Source organism: Eptesicus fuscus, chromosome 13 (assembly GCF_027574615.1).
Source record: "Eptesicus fuscus isolate TK198812 chromosome 13, DD_ASM_mEF_20220401, whole genome shotgun sequence".
Lineage (NCBI taxonomy): Eukaryota > Metazoa > Chordata > Mammalia > Chiroptera > Vespertilionidae > Eptesicus > Eptesicus fuscus.
In genome coordinates, this window is record NC_072485.1 from 18,293,641 (window position 1) to 18,315,474 (window position 21,834).

Sequence of the window (21,834 nt, forward strand, 5' to 3'; positions counted from 1 at the left end):
AAACATTAGCCGGCTCTCACAGCAGCTGGGGGATGGTGCAGTGCCCAGTGAAGGGGAGCTGGGAAGAGCACCCCAATATCTTCTCTATTGGTATTAAAAGAGGATGATTGTGAAGCACAGATATTCATTCACTCAACAAATACATATTGTAGGTGCCATGAACCAAGTACTACCCGTCCTGGTGATCAGACATGGTCCCTGAAGCATGGATAGGGGAAAGAGTGATTTTAATAAAATAAACGTGCAATCCTGATAAGATAAATGCTAAATTATCTATCACCAAATAATGAATTGAAGCAAGACCGAAGAGAAAAATCCATGATTTTTGTATAGGTAATGTGCCCTTATACACGGTCCTTGCTGTAACCTAGAAATATTGTAAAAAAATTCTTTATCACAGTAATCATTTTCTAATGCTAGCTGTATATTAATCAAATAGTTCTCAGACATTATTTAAAAACTCAAATAGAATAAGGAAAAGCTTGTGTTGGTGTACAAGTTCTATACTTGATGATTTTTGAGAAATCAAGATGATTTTCTCTTAGTGGGGTTAAAACAGCAAAAAAAATAAAATAAAAAGTTTAAAGGCAACTGAGGTCTTGGGTTGGATGCTAATTCTTTTTTGTCTTTTCCTATCAATGACTGGTGAAGGCAAGAATAAGAGCTACGTGAGGAATAGGGATCTTGTTTTTGTGGAATATTCAAGTTCACAGACTGCCCACAAGTTCACAGACTGCCCACACTCCTGGAGGCTAACATTTCATTAAGTTGATGAATTGTTATAAAATGTTCACCCTTATAAGGCTGACATAACTGTGTTTTAAAATAGAAAAATTTAAGGAATGAAAAGTCATTTCAGTAAAAAAGTACAGATCACAAAGCTCCAAGCAAATATGAGGAGTTAGCAGTAGGGGGTAAGATTTGCCAAGGATGATATAGTAGAAAGACTTGTTTTATACATTTAATTATTAGAGAAAAATACACAAAAATTTTTAACAACCAATAAATTGGATAACAGTAAGTAGCCACCTGTAGCTATTGAAATAGGTCTATTTTCATCTGTCTCTTTTTTTTTTAATCTTTGCATGGTGCCATGGAAACGTACTAAAAAATACGCCAGCTAATGAGCAACATAATAGATGTCCATAAAGTAGTATACTTCTTACTTTCTTTGCCACAAAGAAAAATTTCAAAGGAATGTAATTCTGTTAAAATGTCACCAAACCAGCTCTTTAGGAGAATACAATGCCAACAGAAATAACAAGGCTTATTTTCAATAATTCTGTTCATACCTCAAATCCCTGTGGTCTTCCTAAACTCTCTTTCATATGTTTCCATGCAATAAGAATCTCTGACATGGACACACTTGTAGCTTTGACATCCGTGGGAGCGGCACTGGGTTCTGCATGAAGGAAAGCGGAAATAATAAACCACAATGGAAGCAAGTTATATCTATCAAAGGTGTTACTTTTCCCACCGTCTTTTTGCAATGAAGTACTATGGTAGTTCCGAAAAACACAAGGTAAAAAGACCATCTTTTTGGATTTCTACACTTTGGTCAGTTCTCATCAAACCTTACCAACAAGAAATGACAAATCTAGGAAGACGAGCAGAGAAGATCTTTATCCTTGGATTAACTAGGACATTTCTGAAGAAGTTAAATTGTTTGACTTAAATTGCCTGCCATCTACCATAATGATCAAAAGAAAGAACTAGGAGTCACGATTGGCTTTTTTTCCCCCCTGTGCTGTTTGCATTCAAAAACATTATATATTTATTTCCCTTTAGGCAAGTAGCTTCACCTGTTCCTAAGCCCAGTTCCTTTGCAATGTGGGCATAATAAGAGTACTTAGCCGAGAGATTTTTTAGATTAGTTTTAATTGGAATAACACATACAAAATATTGAGCACAGTCCTTGGTACTTAAAATATTCATTCACAAAATACCACTTACTATTATTTTAGCTTTTTAGCCTTTGCAGGCACAAAGAGTCTAAATTACATGAGTTGTTTTTGTTGTTCCAACCACAAAACCACATTTCCATGATTGGATAAGGAATATGTTATGAATCATGGTATTTAAAAGGCATGCGTTGACTTTTAAGACAACTGAAGAACGAAAAGGAAAAGTCCCTGAACGTCTGCAGGCTGTGGCTATGCTCAGCGACCTTTCTCACTATTTTTTTCAAATGCACCATGTCTGATTGGCATCCATCAAGAGCAGCACTTGGAGGTTGCACTTGATGTGAGGAAAAAAATATTTTCAGCTTTGACACTGCAGAATCATAAATACTATGTCACAAACACATATTCAACAAAATGACAGAGTAAAGGCTATACATTAGTTCAAACAGTTCTGTACAAATTTGATTTTTTAAAAAAACTATCCCTTAAAAATTGTAGAGACTTTAATATTAACTCCATATCACTAGTAAGAGCTCAGATTACTCTGTTGAAATGTTTTTGTTGTTGTTGTTTGTTTGTTGGTTTTAGATTTAGGTAACCATATGCCAAAGACAGAATTCTAAATAAAAATTTTAAAAGTCATTATGAGAAATATAGAAAGAATTCCAACCATTTTTTTTTGAGATTTTCCCTTTGTTAATGGAAGGTGGTCACACATCTATTTGGAGAGCCCATGTGTAGCATTCATTGAGAAACATCAATCAAACATCTGCCTTTGTTATTGTAAAAGGAGTCCACAGAAGATTTTCAAAGGTACATGTTTGCCCAGAAAATGATTTTCTTTTGGTAAAGCATTCATTAAGATGACATGCTATGATTGTGTTAATTCAAAGCGCTGTGGTGAAGTCACATTCACCTTTACATGGAAGCTGAATTAAATTCCTGTCATGGTATACACTTTAATTTCTCATTCTGTCCCTCTTTGAATATATTTTATTATTTACTTTTGCTAGTGGTTTCCCTCATCTCACTTTGCAGCTGCCTGTTATTAGTGCATTTACCTGATTTTTAAAAAAAATTTTGGGAAAGCTTCTACTATTTTATTCTAAAATTCAGGTAGGCAGGCTTGCAAACATCTTTTTCATTGCTATTTAACAGAAGTAAGATTCTTGATTTTGCAAGGAAAGGAAAGGAAATGCTCATGTTCTTAAGATGTGTACACCCTGATCTCCAGGAGTTAGGATATGATCTAAGGATTTCAAAGACAGCCACTCAGGGTAAATTGGCTATTTGGAAGCAGTTTTGCTTATCTTTTAAATGAATGCATTGCAGAGATTTGTATGCCAAATGCCTCATTTCAGCTTTTATATTATTGAAGCAATTACATCTTTGTCAAAGGAGATTGCAGGGGGATAAATAATTTCAGAAGTACAAAATATGTGGTTAGGTGGCAGCTTTTATATCTCTTTCCAAGTCTAGAAAAAGAAAGTATTTCTCTGTCAGCTTTCTGTAGCACTATACAAATTTAACTATTTCTCAGACATAAGAAAGTTTTAAAAGAGTAAAAAATAAGAAAAGTTAAAAAAAGATAAATATTCAGAAACCTATTTCTCAAACAAGCATCCTGATTTTTATTTATAAGCTCTCAGGGTCAAACCCAAGCTGACATTTCACATTTGCATTCTTGCAGGCTAAACATTATAGTTGCATCTAATTAAATAAGAGCAAATAAATCAAGAACTGAAGTCATTTTTTTCATTTGTTTCACCTTCTAGTTGTAAATAATATCAGAAGTAGATATGCATATTACACCAAAATAATACTAAACTTGAAATTTCAGCAAGTAAAATAATAATCTCAGTCAGTTTACTTCCAAGGGTTTCAGTATGTGTCATTTATAGCCAAGTGAATATTGTGTGAATCAAAAAGTTTGTCTGTAATACTGCAGTGAAGGCCTGGGAGGGGCTGGAGCGGGCTGGAGGGAGTCAATGGGAAGAAAAAGGAGACACCTGTCATGCCTTCAACAATAAAGTTAAATTATAAATCAATCAATTAATCATTTCAAGCTCTAACAATAAAGTTTGTCTGTAGGCAGGAGTAAATGACTGGGTCACAGTATATCTGGGTTGGATTGGAACTAGCTATTTGGGTATCCCATTGTCCCTGAGTGATGGAAGGTAACAACTAGAAAGAATTTTCCGGAGACACTTGGATCAAAGCTCACAATGTATGGGCAGTTGGTCTCCAGTCATCTTTTGTTTGCCTAAATAATGTATTAAATTAATTTATTCTAACATTTCATATAAAAATAAAAACTGGCTCCTTTGGGGGGAAAAAAGGGTAATATCAATCCTGAATACTTGGGTGTTGGTAGATGAGGATTAGCAGCTGACCCCATTAGTCAGGGCACATTCTTTCCGTAGAGTCCCTACTAGTCCCTATTTTATCACACTGAGAATACTTCGCTTATTTCTATTTCTTACCTGGCCTCTATAGGCTTTGGTATTATAAACCTACGTTTTAAACCCATGTCCTCATTTTGCAGAGGGAAAATGTGACATGCCTAAATGCTGCTTCCAGCTCTGCACGCGTCCCAACTAGAACTCGTGTCTCAAGAGTTCTTTCCTCTGTTATAAAATGGGCACCAAGGAAGTGGCTGGCTCATTCTCCATCTCTAGTCAGTTTGGGGCATAGAGAGAGAGCGTATAGGAAACATTTATAGTTCACTATCTTGTTGCCCAATTACCTCTAAATAACGGACAGAGTAATGAATGGAATAAAATTAAAAATAAAGCATGGCTCAGTGGTTGAGTGGTTTGATTTCCAGTTGGGGCACATGCCCAGGTTGTGAGCTCGATCCCCAGTGTGGGGCATGCAGGAGGCAACAGGTCAATGATTTTCTCTCATCATTGATGTTTCTATCTCTCTCTTCCTCTCCCTCTCCCTCTCCCTCTCCCTCTCCTTCTCCCTCTCCCTCTCCCTATCCCTCTCCCTCTCCTTCTCCCTCTCCCTCTCCCTCTCCCTCTCCCTCTCCCTCTCCCTCTCCCTCTCCTCTCCCTCTCCCTTCCTCTCTGAAATCAATAAAAATATATTTTAAAAAAGAACAAACAAAATAGATAAGGAGTAAAAACAAAGGTAATAATGCCAATTTTTGAGCATTTGACATGTGTCAAGTCCTATTCATATTTCTCATATGTATTAATTGATCCTCTAACAACCCTACTGTCACTCTTTTCAGATGAGGAAATTGAGGGGCAGAGAGGATAAGCAACTTGCCCAAGGTCACACAGCTGCAAGAGTGGGGAGAGAGGTTTTGAACAAGGCAGTTAGGGCTAAGCACTATGCTATTCTGCTTCTGTGTATGTGTCTGTGTGATACACACCCTTTGTTATTGCTCTCTCTTCTCCTTGCCCTTCAACTGCTGACTTCCCTCAGGACTATTGATGTTGGGATCCCCACCTGGGCTCTATAAGTTTTTCCAGAAGCTACCTAGACCCCCACATTTCCTATTTAACCTGCCACGAGTTTACTATAAATTTTTAAAATCTTTTATGGAATTTTTGATAAATTAGAATCATAGCTGCACTGCTCCTCATAGATCCTGTCACATTCACGCATCTCCAAAACTCTCCTGATCTGTAAACCACAGGATGTTTCCTGCCACTCTCACTTCTATTATACTCAGGTAATTTGATGAAAATTCAAGAATCTATTTCTGAGATCTTACTTGTGTTATATTTAATAGACTCAAAGACTTGAAAAGCGCTCTCTCTCTCTCTCTCTCTCTGATATTATAATGAGGGGATGCTTAACTTCACTCCAATCTTGGCATAGGAAATGGACAGACTGATTGATAGATTTCAGTTTCTGTTAGATTGAAAATTTGCAACAGCATTACCATGTTCATGAATTTAGATGATACATTTGTATTAAGTGACCTGGCAGCAGGACTTCTCCAAGTAATATGCGGGGCTGTGCTTGTAATATCGATTATACATCTGACTTCCCAGGAGCAGTGGGTAACAGCATTAATCAAAGGAGGGTTTAATAAACTCCTTGGGAGAAGGGTTATGGTTTCATTATTTAAAAATTCAGTGAAGACAGCTGTAGTTGAACTTTTACAGGCACTAATCCAAATGGATCATCTGGCAAAGACAGGAAATTATTTCTTGTATTTTACAATGAATATGCCAATTTATTAATTTTCAAGTTCACATAAATCCCACTGAGCTCAGTTTCAGCTAAAAACTGATTGGGGGAATAACACCTCATGAATGTTGGGTTTTAATTTGAGCTGTGGTAGCTCCATTTGCAAGGAGATAATTGCATATGATTTTATGAAGATGAGGAGAGGTTTTTTGGTTTTAATAAAAATAAAAGCAGCACATATTTTACAAACAAGACAAAAAGCAAAAAACAAAAATACATCACAACAACAACAACCCCCCCCACACACACAATACAACACAACAGTAGAAAAGGCTAAAGTTCATCACAAATAAACAAATATTTCAATCTATAATTAATCTATATTGATTTTTCCCCACATTTTTCTGTTAGATATAATTGAATGCTCAGGTTATCTCCATTTTCCAAAGCTATGATAATAAGAATTAAATGGAAAATGGGTGTAAGTTTGACAAATAAGTATGTCTAGAAATATAGAAATAAAAGTCAATCTGATTTTTTATCTAGAAAAAAAATCACTTTTATCACTTCCACCATACTTTTTTAATATCACTTCTGTTGAAACTTTGCTCGTCTTTAAAAACATTTGAATTGTTTCCAAAATGAAGGTATTGTATAGGATTATGCCATACCCTTGTATCGGAAGTCAAGTCAGGATTAGTGTGCATGTAAGTCTTGCTTGATTTAAAGAGTATAGGTAATCAATAGATGTGCAGGGTGCATGGAAGTGATGTCAGATGCTGCTTGGCACTGATGGAGCAATTCAGGGTTACTTCTATTGCAGAAACCATGGAGCTTTCTGACAACTCTAGGGCAACAACTAACCTCAGTGTCATGAGTCAAGGCATTTCCCAAGGGATTTACCAAATATCAATATGTATAAATGATTAGTTCTTTTAATAACAGATCACATTCAAGGTTTTCACTGCAATAATTAATTCTTACTTGCATTTCAATAGGCTTTCTTGAGAGGAAAAGGAAAGGATGGGGGTATAGGGAATGCACATCAGCCCCTGTGGAAGTGTGTTCTGCAGTGAGATGTCATCCATGTGCCAGTGGGAAATGGGTAGATAACTAGTACTGTCTTGTAGTCCTTGTGTTCTGTGGTTCCCTCCCATCAACACTAATTCTGTTAGCTGCATCTGATTCAGCATCTAGGACATGTTTTCCTCCTGATTTGCTGTCAACTCTAGGCAGGTGTTGGGTATTTCTGATATGAATAGGGAGAACTATGCCCATAAACAGAACTAGAGAGCCATCTCACTCCTCTTATCCTATATAATAAAGAGGCAATATGCAAATTGACCATCACTCCAACACACAAGATGGCCACCTTCATGTGGTCAAAGATGGCCACCCCCATGTGGACATAAGGTGGCCACCACAAGATGGCCCACAGGGGAGGGTAGTTGTGGGAGATCAGGTCAGCAAGAGAGGGCAGTTGGGGGTGACCAGGCCTGCAGGGGAGGGCAGTTGGGGGGGACCAGGACAGCAGGGGAGAGCAGTTAGGGGTGACCAGGCCAGCAGGGGAGGGCAGTTAGGGGCGACTAAGCTGGACAGTTAGGGGTGACCTGGCTGGCAGGGGAGGACAGTTAGGGGTTACCAGGCCAGCAGGGAGGGCAGTTGGGAGTGACCAGGCCTACAGGGGAGGACAGTTAGGCATCAATCGGGCTGGGAGGGGAGTGGTTAGGGGGTGATCAGGCTGGCAGGCAGAAGCGGTTAGGGGCAGTCAGTCAGGCAGGCAGGCAGGTGAGCAGTTGGGAGCCAGCAGTCCTGGATTGTGAGAGGGATGTCCAACTGCCCGTTTAGGCCCGAGCCACCAGGATTGGGCCTAAACGGGCAGTCAGATATCCCTTGAGGGGTCCCAGATAGGAGAGGGTGCAGGCTGGGCTGAGGGACATCCCCCCCCCCTTGCACGAATTTCGTACACCGTGCCTTTAGTTCTGTATATAAATACAGAGGGATTTTAGGGTGATAAACAGGTGAACTAGGTTAATGAAAGAACAAACATGCAGAATTTGTCTTATGGGGAAATACAGTCTCCATCAGAGCAGTTGGGCTTGGGCAAGACTATGATGATGAAGGTATGCTGTGAATCTGTACAAACGTCCATAGGTAGAGGGAGGCATCTGCACTGGCATGAGTCCAATATTATTTTATACGTTTATTACAGGCCTTGACTTTTTAAAAACGGCTCAATCTGGAAAACCTTTTCGCCTCTTCATGTAAAGCAATTTGCCAAGTGTTTTAAAAAGGGTGTTGATTTCCTTCTTTTTAGTACATAACAAAAGTGGGCCTATTGTTATCTGGGGAAAATTAAAATTGAAACGAGTATTTTAGGATGTAGAATAAGTTGACAAAATTTCAGTTTTAAATTTATAATGGCTTCCAGAGATGTTCCAGTTCAAAACTTAGATTTAAAAAATATATATTTTATTGATTTTTTTTACAGAGAAGAAGGGAGAGGGATAGAGAGTTAGAAACATTGATGAGAGAGAAACATTGATCAGCTGCCTCCTGCATGCCCCCTACTGGGGATGTGCCCGCAACCAAGGTACATGCCCTTGATGGGAATCGAACCTGGGACCCTTCAGTCAGCAGGCTGATGCTCTATCCACTGAGCCAAACAGGTTAGGGCAAAACTTTGATATTTTACCTGGAGGAAGGTAAGGGTCAGAGAGATGGGTAAACTGCCCGGGACACACAGTTAGTGTGAGCAGACTGAACCCAGGCTTTGCTGACTCTAGGTACCTGCTCTACCTTTCCATTGTACTGCCTTTCTTAGTTGACATGATTTAATGATGCTAAAAACTTTACTCATATTTACACACAAAGTTCCAAATTAGTAAATTTAATTAGTGAACAAGTGCCAAATACATGTTTGAATTTTGTTGTCAGAACAAAGGCAGACTCTATCCAGATTTAATTTGCTGATATTTTTCATATTTCAGTCTACCAAAATAAATGAAGTGTTACTATGAAATGTTACAGTAACAACCTCAGTGTCTTTGAAAGAAAGTATGCATATTTCCTATCTAGCTTGAAAGAGAAATCCCCAAAGGCAAACCATTCCAAGTGTAAGGAAACACAGTATTAACAAACCATGGTAGCTGCTATAATTTCATTTCAAAGCAAAAGTTGACAAGGAAAGTACAAATCTGGATTTCTTAAAGGCACCACTGGTGTTAACATACGAAACATGTGCACTAACGCCTCAAATTCATCTCATGTAACCTTTGGGGCTATGTGCTCGGTAATTAGGTTAAAGAAATTTTAAGGCAACAAGAGTAAGCACTTCCTGAATAAAACATGTAGTTCAAAATAGATTTTTGGTGTAACATAATACAAAATGTTATTATATGTAATAACATAATACATTAATAAAATATTATATACATTCCTGATGATATAGTATAGGGTAGTGGTTAAAAGTATGAGCTTTGGAGTTATACACACTTAGGTTCAAATCCCGGGTCTGCCACTTAACTACAGTCACTTACAACTCTGTCACTTCCTGGTATCAATTTGAGCATGTTACTTAACCTCTCTGAGCCTCAGTTTCCTGAAGAGTAGATTGAGGCTTGAGATTTCTACCTCATATTTGGTTGTAAGAGTTAGTATAACTAATATGGTCCACCAGCTCTAGCTGAAACACATCAGACATTTGAGATGTTAAGTGCATGGGTACGTCATTGGAACATCTATAATTCCTTGTTATTACTTGGTTCTTCACTTTCCTGGTCATTCTTTTTTTTTAAATATATTCTTTATTGATTAAGGTATTACATATGTGTCCTTATCCCCCCCATTGCCACCCCCTCTCATGCCCTTACCCCTCTGGTGTCTGTGTCCATTGGTTATGCTTATATGCATGCATACAAGTCCTTAGGTTGACCTCTTCCCCTTACTCCCACCCTCTCCTACCTTCCCTCTGAGGTTTGACGGTCTGATCGATGCTTCTCTGTCTCTGGATCTGTTTTTGTTCATCAGTTTATTTTGTTCATTATATTCCACAAATGAGTGAGATCAGTGTCTTTGAAAGAAAGTATGCATATTTAACTTTCTCTGACTTATTTCGCTTAGCATAATGCTCTCCAGGTCCATCCATGCTGTTGCAAATGGTAGGAGTTCCTTCCTTTCTACAGCAGCGTAGTATTCCATTGTGTAGATGTACCACAGTTTTTAAATCCACTCATCTGCTGATGGGCACTGAGGCTGTTTCCAAATCTCAGATATGGTAAATTGTGCTGCTATGAACATAGGGGTGTGTATATCCTTTCTGATTGGTGTTTCTAGTTTCTTGGGATACATTCTTATGCTAGGATAAACTTTCTGCCTCTGCTTCAAAATCTGGCTCTATGTTAGACAAATATAAGGCAGCTTGTTTTGAAAAAGTACATCTTACATAAATCAGAACCGACTTTTGTGCTTCAATATTTAAAGGGCCTTATTTATATCCTCCTATGAACTCCAGTACAAAAAGATGAATAATTCTCTTCAGCTTTTTAAGTCACAAATGTGGGCACAAAGGAAGCAAAAAGGTCAGTTTATAAAGACAATCCTTATTTGGAAGGTCAAGTAAGTGTTGCCTTTGGTGGAACATTTTCTCAGTCATTTGTCACATTTAGGAAATGGAAGGCATTATTTTTACTCTCAGGGCCAATGGAAAATTTCCACCTTAATAGAAGGACTAAGAAGAAAAGATAATTTTAGGGTAAGATTTATCATGCTTTCTCTCACTCAGAAAATTGGATATTTGTTTTAAAACTTAACAAAGCCCAGGATTTTGATGAAGAAAGCTGGGTAATGGGTTTACTGCCTGCTAAGTCCTGCCTACCTCATAATTTTATATTAAGAATTACATGAGATTAAGCATATGAAGGCAGTGTGCTACAGAACAATCAAGAATTTAATGATCACACATACCTGAGCTTATTCTCAGTTACAAGCTGTGTGACCTTTAACTTTTCTGAACTTGAATTTTCTTTTATCTCCAAAGGGGATAATAATGCCTGTTAGGCAACATTGTCAAGGGGATTGAAAGATGTCCCATGTGAAAACCTTTCAGCAGGAAACCCTGTCTGAAACTTCTTAGTCAGCGCAATGTGGTGTGTATGACGTTAGTCATAAATACACGTATTTATTGTTCATATACATGGTTTATACATTTAAATTTAGTTTATATAAATTTAATGGGTTAAAATATAAAATTATCTACATTTCAAACCATAGACAGTTGGTTAAATGTCCATCCAGAGAATAGAATACACTACAGCTATTAGTAATATTGTTATTAACATGGAAAGATATTTGCCATATATCATTAAAAGTGAAGAACATGAAGCAACAGATATGGAATGGTCAATTTTTTTAAATGAAATTATTTAGAAAAGTATATCTAAAAAGTATAGTGAGACTATAGGTGAGTTTTATTTTCATTTTGGTGTATCTGTATTTTATAACATTTGTACAATAATATCTCACCCATATAGCAAAATAAAATATTAAAATATATTGAATAAAAATAAGGATAAAGAAACTGACCTCCTTCAGCGGAGCAGATGACCACAATTTGACTGAAAGGTCCATCCCCTTTATTGTTATAGACACCAACTTTCACTTCAAAGGGAGTAAGAGGAGGGACACTTTCATCTCGATAAATGAACTTTGAAGCGTCAGAGGATGTCACCATTTTCTCTTTCCACCCGCGTGTTCCATTGGGCCTGAAAGCCACAATATAGCCAAAGCCTTCCCCATTCTGAAACTCTTCAGATACTGGCTAAAGAAAAAAAAAAAGTGATTAATTATAAGCAAAACAATGAATTAAAAAATCCACTTCTTCCAAAAGTTTAAATTTTTAAAAATTATGGATAACTAAAGAAAAGAAGACTCAAATCTTTATAGTACACTAGAGGCCCTGTGCACAAATATGTGTACGGGGCGGTCCAGCTAGCCCACCCCGATCGGGATGAAGGGGCCGATCGGGGTGGGGCTGGCTGGGGGAGGGGCCGCAGGTGGTTGGTCGGCCCTGCCCCCTGGTCCAACTCGAGGTTGAACTCCCAGTCAAACTCCCAGTCGAGGGGACAATTTGCATATTAGCCTTTTATTATATAGGATTAAAAGCCAACATAGCATAATCGCTTGGCAGTTGCTGGAAATTTAAAAGGCTTTTAAGGGTAAAGGATGAAAAATTAAATAACATTAGTTGGTACTTAAGGAAAGTACTAAGAGTACTGAAACCTCCTGAAGTGAAACAAATTTACTCCAATTAGTCCTGTGTATGAAATGAAGGCCCTTGGATTGCACACTAGAATTTAACAAGTTGGGGAAAAGTGTCATATAATCTGAAGGTCAGGAAATCTTGTCACTGGTGATGCTTTGTCGAGCTGCTAGCTCAGAAAATCTAGGAGACATTAATGTAAAACCTTTCTTCTACTGTTTTTTTAATTGCTTTTGTGCTTTACTAACATATGAAAAAATTGGAATATAGTATTTGTTCAAGAAACTTTCTGTACTAAAAGGCTTATATTTAAATTTGTTAAATGGGCATCAGTTATGCATCAAAAAAAGGAGTGATTGACTAGTTAGTGAATGAAACAGTTACCAACCACTGCCTGGCACAATACTCAACACATTGCAGATACTCAATAAATAATAGCTATTTTTTTTTTCTTTTGAAGTTTGATTTGAGAAAAAAACATATTGAGTCAAATAAAAGAGACAAAGATTATTAAATTAAAGTACTACAGATTGAATTTTATATCCCTCCCAAATTTATGTGATGAAATCCTAACCCCCAATGGGATACTATAAGAAGGGCCTTTGGTGGGTGATTTGATTATAAGGGAAGAGCCTGCATGAGTGGGATTAGTACTAATACAAAAGAGACTGGAGAGCTCTCTTGCCTCTCTGCCATTGAGGACAGTGAGAAAATGACTGTCTATCAACCAGGAATCAGTCTTCACCAGGCCTCAACCTGCTGGTGCCTTAACTGTAGACTTCCAGCTTCCAGAACTGTGAGAAATAAATTCCTGTCATTTATAAGCCACCTGGTCTATACGACATTTGTTTTAGCAGCCTGAGCTGACTTTGACACAAAATGGGTACAGGGAAGGCAAATCCATTTAGAGAAATTTGATCTGGGTGAAGTTCAGGTATTGGGAAGTTAATTCCTCTGCAGAAATCAAAACAAGACAAAACATTTTATTAAAGAAGAGGGGAATGGACATAAGAGCAGGACAGAGAGCCAGCTCATGGAAAATTTCTAATTGGAAAAAGACATTTTTCTGTACATTTGATCATTGTCCCTAGAGTGTTAGGAATTTGTTTAGTTTTCTCCAGTAGACATTTTCATTTAAATTCCATTTTCATATTCTAAGGCATAGTTTTGTGAGCTACACAGCTATATTGAATAATAAGGTAATTTATCATCAAAAAAGGAAAGTGGCTTCATGAAAAATAAATGCACCTCTCACACTTCTTTTTTTTTTTTATAAGAAACTGAGATCATATGGTGGGGGAGACAAAAGAACATACATTTTGTTATCCAAGTCCCCAATTCTACTACTTCTCAGAGAAAGTAGCTAAACTCTGCCTCAGTTTCATGATTTTTAACACAAGGAAAATGAGCCCCACTAATAGGATTGTTGTATGGGATAAATGAGATAAGCAAGGCATTATGCCACAAAGTCAGTGGGGATCAGTTCCTTCCTCCTCAATAGTTTTAGACTGACTCCAAATAAGTCAAGGGTGCTACTTAATCTTGAAATAATTAAATATTGAACTAAGCCAAGCAGACATCTGCAGTAATATATGAGAGGATGTGTTTTAATCAAACTTTATTATGAGATAGCCTGTTCACAGGAAGGCGTTCCACAGACGTGAGGAAAAGTCAACTGGGGCCTGGTATGAAAATGAGAAAGGATGATGTTGGCAATATCTATCTGAGCAATGCATGCGCAAAGTGTCCCTTCACCTAATTTAAACAGAAATTACTCAATCTCTCTGTACCAAGTACAGATCTTAGATATGTAGCCATATTTCCTAAGGACTCAACTAGTTCTGACATCTGAGTACAGGCTCTCTTACCTCCCAGGCAATGACTAACTCGTGCCTTCTTCCGCTTCTTCCACTTACGTTGGTGGGTGCTGTCTTTGGAACTGTGGATAAAATGGGCAGAGAGCAAGTGATAAATACATGTGTAATTTAAGTCTTTATAATAAGAACACATCATTACTCAGGTTGGGTAAAATCCTGATATAAGTTACTGGTAACATTCAGTATTAAGACAAGATGTTTGTGACAGATACCCTACTTTCAAATCTATGAGTGATATGTATTTTTCTTGGTCACATACTGCATCCCCAAACTAGTCTGTCTTCTTGTACATGCGATGAGAGAGTAAGGTCTAAATTATAATTAACTTTATAGATAAGGACATCTACTAATGGTTAGTTAGTTTTTGTCCTACACATTTTCTCCTTCTTTCCAGGGATGTGACTCTTTTCTGTGGTTTCAGGGCTTGCAGACTCCCTGGAAAACCCACAGGTTGACATTAGCATTATCGCTTTATGAGAGGCCCCCAAAGAGCTCTAAAGAAATCTTAGCCACACTTCCATGGATTGAAAACTTATTTAAACGAATAAACATTAAAAAAAAATAAAACTGAAAATGAATCTCTCTGCAAACTGCAAAATATATAAGCATCCGGTGAAACTTTTTCAAATAAATATTAAAAGAATAAATGTGTCAAAGGAATAAATTTCCCCTTCACCACACCAAACCACAAAATCTGCAGCTGAAAGGAAACATTTTCAAATGAAGAACTGTTAAATGAAGAGAACTATTAAAAGAAATCATTTTCCAGGCTATGAGCCTGCAGGAGCAATTTTACACTTCAGCGTTGGATTTATATCTCAGAATATAGTTTTTAAACACCATTGATATACTCATAAACAATAAATTCACTCCCATATATTACCTGCCTCTATGAAAGGCAATTAATTACTGCTGGATACTCACACAGCATTTTATATACCAGAAAAACTTATGTAGAATTTATATTCTACTAGAAAAAAATAAAAAATAAACCTTCTCCTTGGCTAAGAGAGGTAGAAGAGAAAAGTCTGTGAATATATAATTGGCTCCACTGAAACAAATAAGCTACATTTGCTAGGGTCCAAACTTCAGTGTCCTTGGACTCTGCTCCATGAACTAGTTCTTCTCTTGCTCGTGCACATGCAGAAGTCTATACTCAACAGCAGCCACCTATCATTCTTTTCTCACAGTTACATGTATGCTAAAGATTATTCACCCTGGCCGGGTTGCTCAGTTGGTTGGAGTGTTGTCACATAAACCAAAAGGGCACATACCCAAACTGCTTGTTCGATCCCTAGGTGGGGTGCATATTGGAGGCAAATGATTGATGTTTCTTTCTCACATCAATGTTTCTGTCTCTCTCTGTCTCTATTCCTCTCTCTCTCAAATCAATTTAAAAAAGATATCCTCAGGTGAGAATTTAAAAAAAATTACTCATATGTGGAGTTCACTCTCATAAATTTCCTCAGAATTACATGAAATTAGATACCTCTTTATATTTCATCAAGAAAGCACAAGGAATTCAACTGAGAAAAAAATGATGGTGTTATAGCAATAACTGAATATGTCCTTTTTATATGAACAATGAGCAAATCATTTTATGTGAGTTTTTGGTAGTAGTCATGATTATTGTTACATATAACAGCTATGACCTTAACACCATGTTCCAAAACCAGTGTTATATAGGACTAATTCTAAATTTCCTTCATAGTGTATAGTATGAGTAAGGCACACAGGAAGGGTGCTGGTTTAACTGTATGTGTAAAAGGTTACAGATATAAGGTTCCAAATATTTCCTCAGTGGCTAAAATCTCAGAGTTCTGAATATTGTGACTACCAATACATGGTCAAATAAATAGTGGAAGCAAGATAATTTGTTAATATTATGCCATTATGGCTTGTCTTAGTAGCATTTGATTTTTTTTTAAATGTACTCTGCACCCCCATCATATGGTTCACATTAATCTTTGACAACTAACAGCCAAATAACATTACAGGTCATATCTACCAGAGCCACATACATTGTCTATTACATTGAAATAGTTAAGTTTATACCTCAAAGTTAGGACTTTATCCTTTTTGAGGACACCATCCTGAATTTTGGATCATGGATTTTGTGGAAAGACTAGGCATTGAAGATCCTTTCCTATTTTATTCTGACCTTAAACATCATATAAAAAGAGGATGCATGGAACCTCTAGATCAGAGTTGTAAAGTACCACAGTCAATTAATGCATTTATTTAAAAAAATTAGATTTCTCAAAAGTGTTAAAACTTTTTGAGTAAAAAAAAAATTAAAAGAAAATGGTAAATTTGGTGAAATTTTTCACTTTGAGCAAACAAGAAAGGGAAGGAATACTTTCTATGATTTAATCCTTTGGTAATTTCTATGTTGATTATACATAAATAACCCAGATTGCATAAAATTTCTCTCATTATTTGAAATCAGTCTTTGAGGTTTTCTTACAGATGCTAATTTCTTTTCAAGAGAAGATAGCCCATATTTAACTTAATGTAAAATAAAAATAATAAGATCCTCTCACACTACCTCCAATTGTAATATCTAACACAAATAACACAAAAAGGCATAATAGGCCATTTGTGTTTTACTGGTCTAGATGTATAAAAACCAACTATTTTTAAATAAAAAAAAGTTTACTAGATATAATAGAAACTACTAATAGAAAACTTAAAGCTTTAAAGAAATGAAAACACCCTAAATGTCCATCGATTGATGATTGGATAAACGCAATGTGGTATGTGTGTGCATATATACAGAGGTGGGCAAAGTAGGTTTAGCATTTACCATATGAAAAATTATACAATAATTAATAAATAATAATACAAGAATAAACTCTGTTTCGCATACTCACAACTGTAAAACTACTTTTGCCAAACCCTGTATAGTATGAAATATTACTCAGCCATAAAAAAGAAAATCCTGCCACTGGTGACAACATGGATGCACCTTGAGAGAATTATAATAAGTAAAATAAGTTAAACAGAGAAAGACAGACACTTGTATGTGGAATATGAAGAAACCAAGAATGGTTTGGTGGTTGCCAGAGGAGAGATATGGGAGGTACAAAATGGATGAAGATGGTCAGAAGGTACAAACTTCCAGCTGTAAGATAAATAAGTCATGGAGATGTAATGTACAGCACGGTGACTGTAGTTAACAATATTTTATTGTATATTTAAAAGTTACTAAGAGAGTAGATCTTAAAATTTCTCATCTCAAGAAAAAACTTTTTTTACTATGTGAGGTGATGGACATTAACTAAACTTATTGTGGTAATAATGTCACAATATATACATATATCAAACCATGTTGTACACCTTAAATATGTTATAGGTCAATTACATATCAGTAAAAAACTGTAAAAACAAACAGAAAATGAAAACAAGGCTTTAATAGCTGCATCTCAGGAATTATATTTTCTTGTCAGGATCACATTGTGTGAAGTGGGTATTCTAGTTTTAATTGGCTTAAATTTCCTAATTACATGCAGATGAACAGCGGAACCCAGGCTCATTCATTTTCAAGTCGCTGGCACACAGCTATTTCTGCCGTCAATGTTTTGGAGTCCACTAATTTTAATTATATCCTTTTATTTATAAAACAACATATTCATGATATATACAAATTTGACTTAATCTTTTAGAGCCCTTCTGGTATAAAAGTTCTATAATTCTTGTTAGAAATAGAAAATGAATATAATCAAACATCGAATAAATGCTTTGATTGAGTTCAGAGAAATACATATATACTTGAATACCAAATATATTTTAATGTACTTACTGAGAACCAGATTTAAAATTGAGCAGCTAAATGCGTTTGCCCCTCAGTTATCTATTGATAAATGTCCTGAGTTTATTGTCTTAGAGAATCAAGTTTATATGCATGGATAACAGATTAAATTCTGATTCTCCTTAATTTTGTTCTGGGCAATTGATACTTTTCCCACAAGCTGGAAATGCTTAGCTGTCTTAGTGCCTTCTCTGGCAAGCTGAAAATCATACTCTTGTTTCTTTTCACCATATACATTGGAAACATTGCAAACACTCAGAGTGATCAACATATAGTGTACTACCTTAGTTTAAGCATGCATGAATTTAAGCATGAGTCTCAAAGAACTTTAAGTATAATAATATTTTAGCAAAGTCAGTCACACTTAACAACATGCTTTAATTAACCTTTAATTTAATTAATTAATTAACTAAACAAAAGAAGGCAGGATGAAATAATTTGCCAATCTCTCTACTTTCCTTAAATAACTTGCAATATCTACTACAGTAGATGTTTACATGGCTTATTATACAAGGGTGGGCAATAGTAAGGACTATAGTTGTGAGTGACATTCTTTTGAGTTAATAAAGCTATTGTAATAATCCTAACCTGCATGTCTTTTGCCATATAAACAACTATAAACCTACTTTTGTCCATATAGCTTTATTAGAGACCTAAGGAGGCGGTGAAATTTAAGAGCTTAATGCCAATCCAGCGAGTGGCTTGGAAAGAAAGTTACAGATGAAAGAAAGGAGGCTGTTTATACAGTAAAGGTGGGAGTCAAGAGGGAAACTTAAAAGCATTTTCCCTACATGAATTGAAGTACATGGCACATCAATATTTCAGTTAACTGATTATCATTTAAGCTCACTTTATAGGAAGAGTTAAATGTAAAGTTTCCAAGATAAAAAATACCAGCATTGTTTCCTAAGGAGTTCAAATAAAGCTTTCATTCCTATCAATAGGCTAGATAAGGCGGTATGCACAAATCGTAAAGATGTTCTTGTGGAAAAGAGAAAGCTCTGGGCCTGAATCCCACTTCCATTCTGGCAGGTTGGATGAAAATATTTCTTAGCCTCTTTGTCCTTTGGTTCCCTCATGGAGATAATGTTACCTACATTTCAAGGTACTTTTTTCATCATTATCACAATGTCTGGAACTATAATTGATACTGGTTACCTAATGCTATTATCCATTTAGATTTGAAAAAGAAAGTAGTGAAGTCTTCTATGGAAAGCACTAAAAGTTCAACATGAGTCTATTTACATGGGACCTTGAAATAGAGTATCCTTTTGGAAATCTGCATAATATTGTTCTGATAGTTCCATGGAAATTGTGCCTTCAATTTTGGCTAAGGTTGATTTAATTTGGAAATATAGGCAATATCCATTTTTGGTTTGCAAAAGAGATTGTTAGGATATTTTAAGAAATGTATGATTTCTCTCATTTCTGAACCTTATCATACCTGGCAGTAGTCAAGAGCCAAGAAGGCGAGAACATGCAATAAATGCTGTTTACCTCAACTCCTATTCTCAACTTTGTTTATATGGGTCCACAACGGAGTAGAAGCAGAGGATGGGTAAAATAATCTTTGAATGAGATTTGTAGACCCATGTTGTCAGAAGAGGATGCTGAGAAGGAGGAGACAGAAGGGAGTGGAGAGGGAGACAACTTGGAAGACACCATCTGGGTTAGAATTCCAGCTCTGTCACTTACTCAGTTTTTAAAACTCTAGAAATCTCTTTTCTGATCTGTAAAATACAGACAAACACTCATTGCTTTAGAGAGTTAAGATGAGAATTAAATGACACAATGAAGGGCAAGTGCTTAGCACTGGGCCTGGAACATGGTTTGTGATTTAGAACTGGGACATGGTATTATGGGACTAGACCGTTAGAAAAAGTCTAACTTGGGTGTCTCACATTTACTCCTGGGTTGATAACCTCTCATTGTCCACTTATCTTTGTACTTTTATTCCATCATAGTGTTATTTGTCAGTAAGATAAATGTCTGACAATTAGGTTTCTTTTAGGAAAGCATCTGTTGAAGTGCCCATCTTTGCTTACAAAGTGCCTATGAAACTGAAGTTCTTTCTATTTCTTGTAAACATTTTGAAAAAAAGACTTGCCTGGACAAAAGTGGTTTCATGATTTAAACTATTCTCTGTTATACGAGCCATGCTGTTTTCTTCTTTTTTCCTAATTACTGAGATTTGGTCTTAGAGTTCTGTCGCTTGACATGATTTTTGCCTACTCTTAAGGTTACTAAGAACCATATCTTTTATTTAATATAATTAAATTGCTCATCAGGTTGAAGAAAGTTGTAATGCTCATTAATAGTATTTTATTTTAGGATTTCCCAATTACTTCAGCTGCATGCTTGGTATTTTCTATATAATTTTTTCTTAGAAACATAGCTTGGAGAGACCTTTAAAAACCCCAAAGCCTTAGCCTCTTCTCTGTACACATCAGTGCCTGACAACTATAGTTTTAATTTCCCCCTATAAATAATTCTGCCTGAGTCCTATTTGGTCTGCCCTTCAAAGTCCAATTAAATGCCATTTACAAGGCAAATATACATACCCCCAGAGAAAAAGAATCTAACCCTATCTCATATTACAATAGTATTTTACTGTGTTCCTTCTATAATATTTGAGCTCAAATAAATTTCCTAAGTAATGATCATGGACAAGAACGGTAAATATACAAATATGAACAAAGCGAGGTCCTTGCAGAAGTAAGGAGATAATGTATAACACTGAAGAAATTATAGTAGGAAGTTAAATGAGTCTTTTCTGGACTTCGGATGAGTCACATGTAAAGTGAAGTGGGCTGGATGAAACCATTGAATTCCTAAGAAATAGGGAAACAAAATTTCATGACCCTTTCCCATTACCCCCTCCAGATTTTAGCACAAGGAATGTTTTGGAAGAAGGTTGTCAGTACAGCAGATAGATGTGCTGTGGCATCTCCCTGCACCCCCAGCTGTCAGTAGAAGAGAAGTGGGAGTACCCTTTCCCCCTCAAGCTAAGAAGAGGAGCAAAATAACTGCTGCAGAGTACAGATGCTCACTCCTCACACTGGCTGATGCCATGAGGTTCAGAATTTTGTAATGATGGCCCAGCCCCACACAATGTTACCAGAACAGCGAGCAAATTAGTTCTCGAGAATACTGTGAGTTTCTAGAATTTGTCAGCGCAGGAATGAGAAATCCTTACTGTGGGCCAAGTGGACAACATGGACATGGATTGAGTAGGCTTGTTGGGCTCACACACAATAGAAGTGCCTGGTAGGGGATGGGAGAGTCTCAAAAGGACCTAATGCACCTTCCAAGAGGGAAAAGCATCATGTGGACAAGTTCCATCACATGGAGCACTCAGCACCCATGTGAGAACCACAAATTTTACCACCTTAGTAGCTTTTCCTAGTCTTTTTTGTCTGATTTGAGAAGTGTGCAGAGCAGCGATTGGAAGGGGGGAGAAGGAAGTGGAAAGAAGGAAAGACAGACAAATAAATACCTTTGGGTCTAGCCTGTGCTGGGATGGAAGGAAGAAAACATGGAATTGGAAGTTAGTTTTTATTTCAATAAAAATTTATAACCTGAGAATGAGACCACACTAGTACCCCAAAACACCTTGGATATAGTTGGGGCTGAAGCCAGAAATCAGAAGGAGCATACTGGAGAGCAGTAGGAGAGAAAAAAAGGAAACTATCTTATGTTTAAACTCTACAGAGTTCAGACTGTTTAGTAAACCAGTTACATAACAGTGATATAGTGCAGGAAGTGCTAAGGCTAGGAAAGATTTTCATCTGTCTGCCTACTTGATATTCCTTTTCATATGGTTGAGAAATTATC

At 36.6% G+C, this 21,834-nt stretch overlaps 1 protein-coding gene across 1 annotated transcript in view; it reads right to left on the bottom strand.

Annotated features, from left to right (window-relative positions):
- Positions 1-21,834, bottom strand: part of CNTN5 (contactin 5) — a 465,423-nt gene that overhangs the window by 39,336 nt on the left and 404,253 nt on the right. Inside the window, exons 17-19 of the mRNA XM_028157040.2 lie at positions 14,181-14,251; positions 11,637-11,871; positions 1,293-1,402 (exon numbers count right to left, since the gene is read on the bottom strand). Of these exons, the coding sequence (XP_028012841.2) occupies positions 1,293-1,402; positions 11,637-11,871; positions 14,181-14,251 (416 nt within the window). The remainder of the gene's footprint in view (positions 1-1,292; positions 1,403-11,636; positions 11,872-14,180; positions 14,252-21,834) is intronic.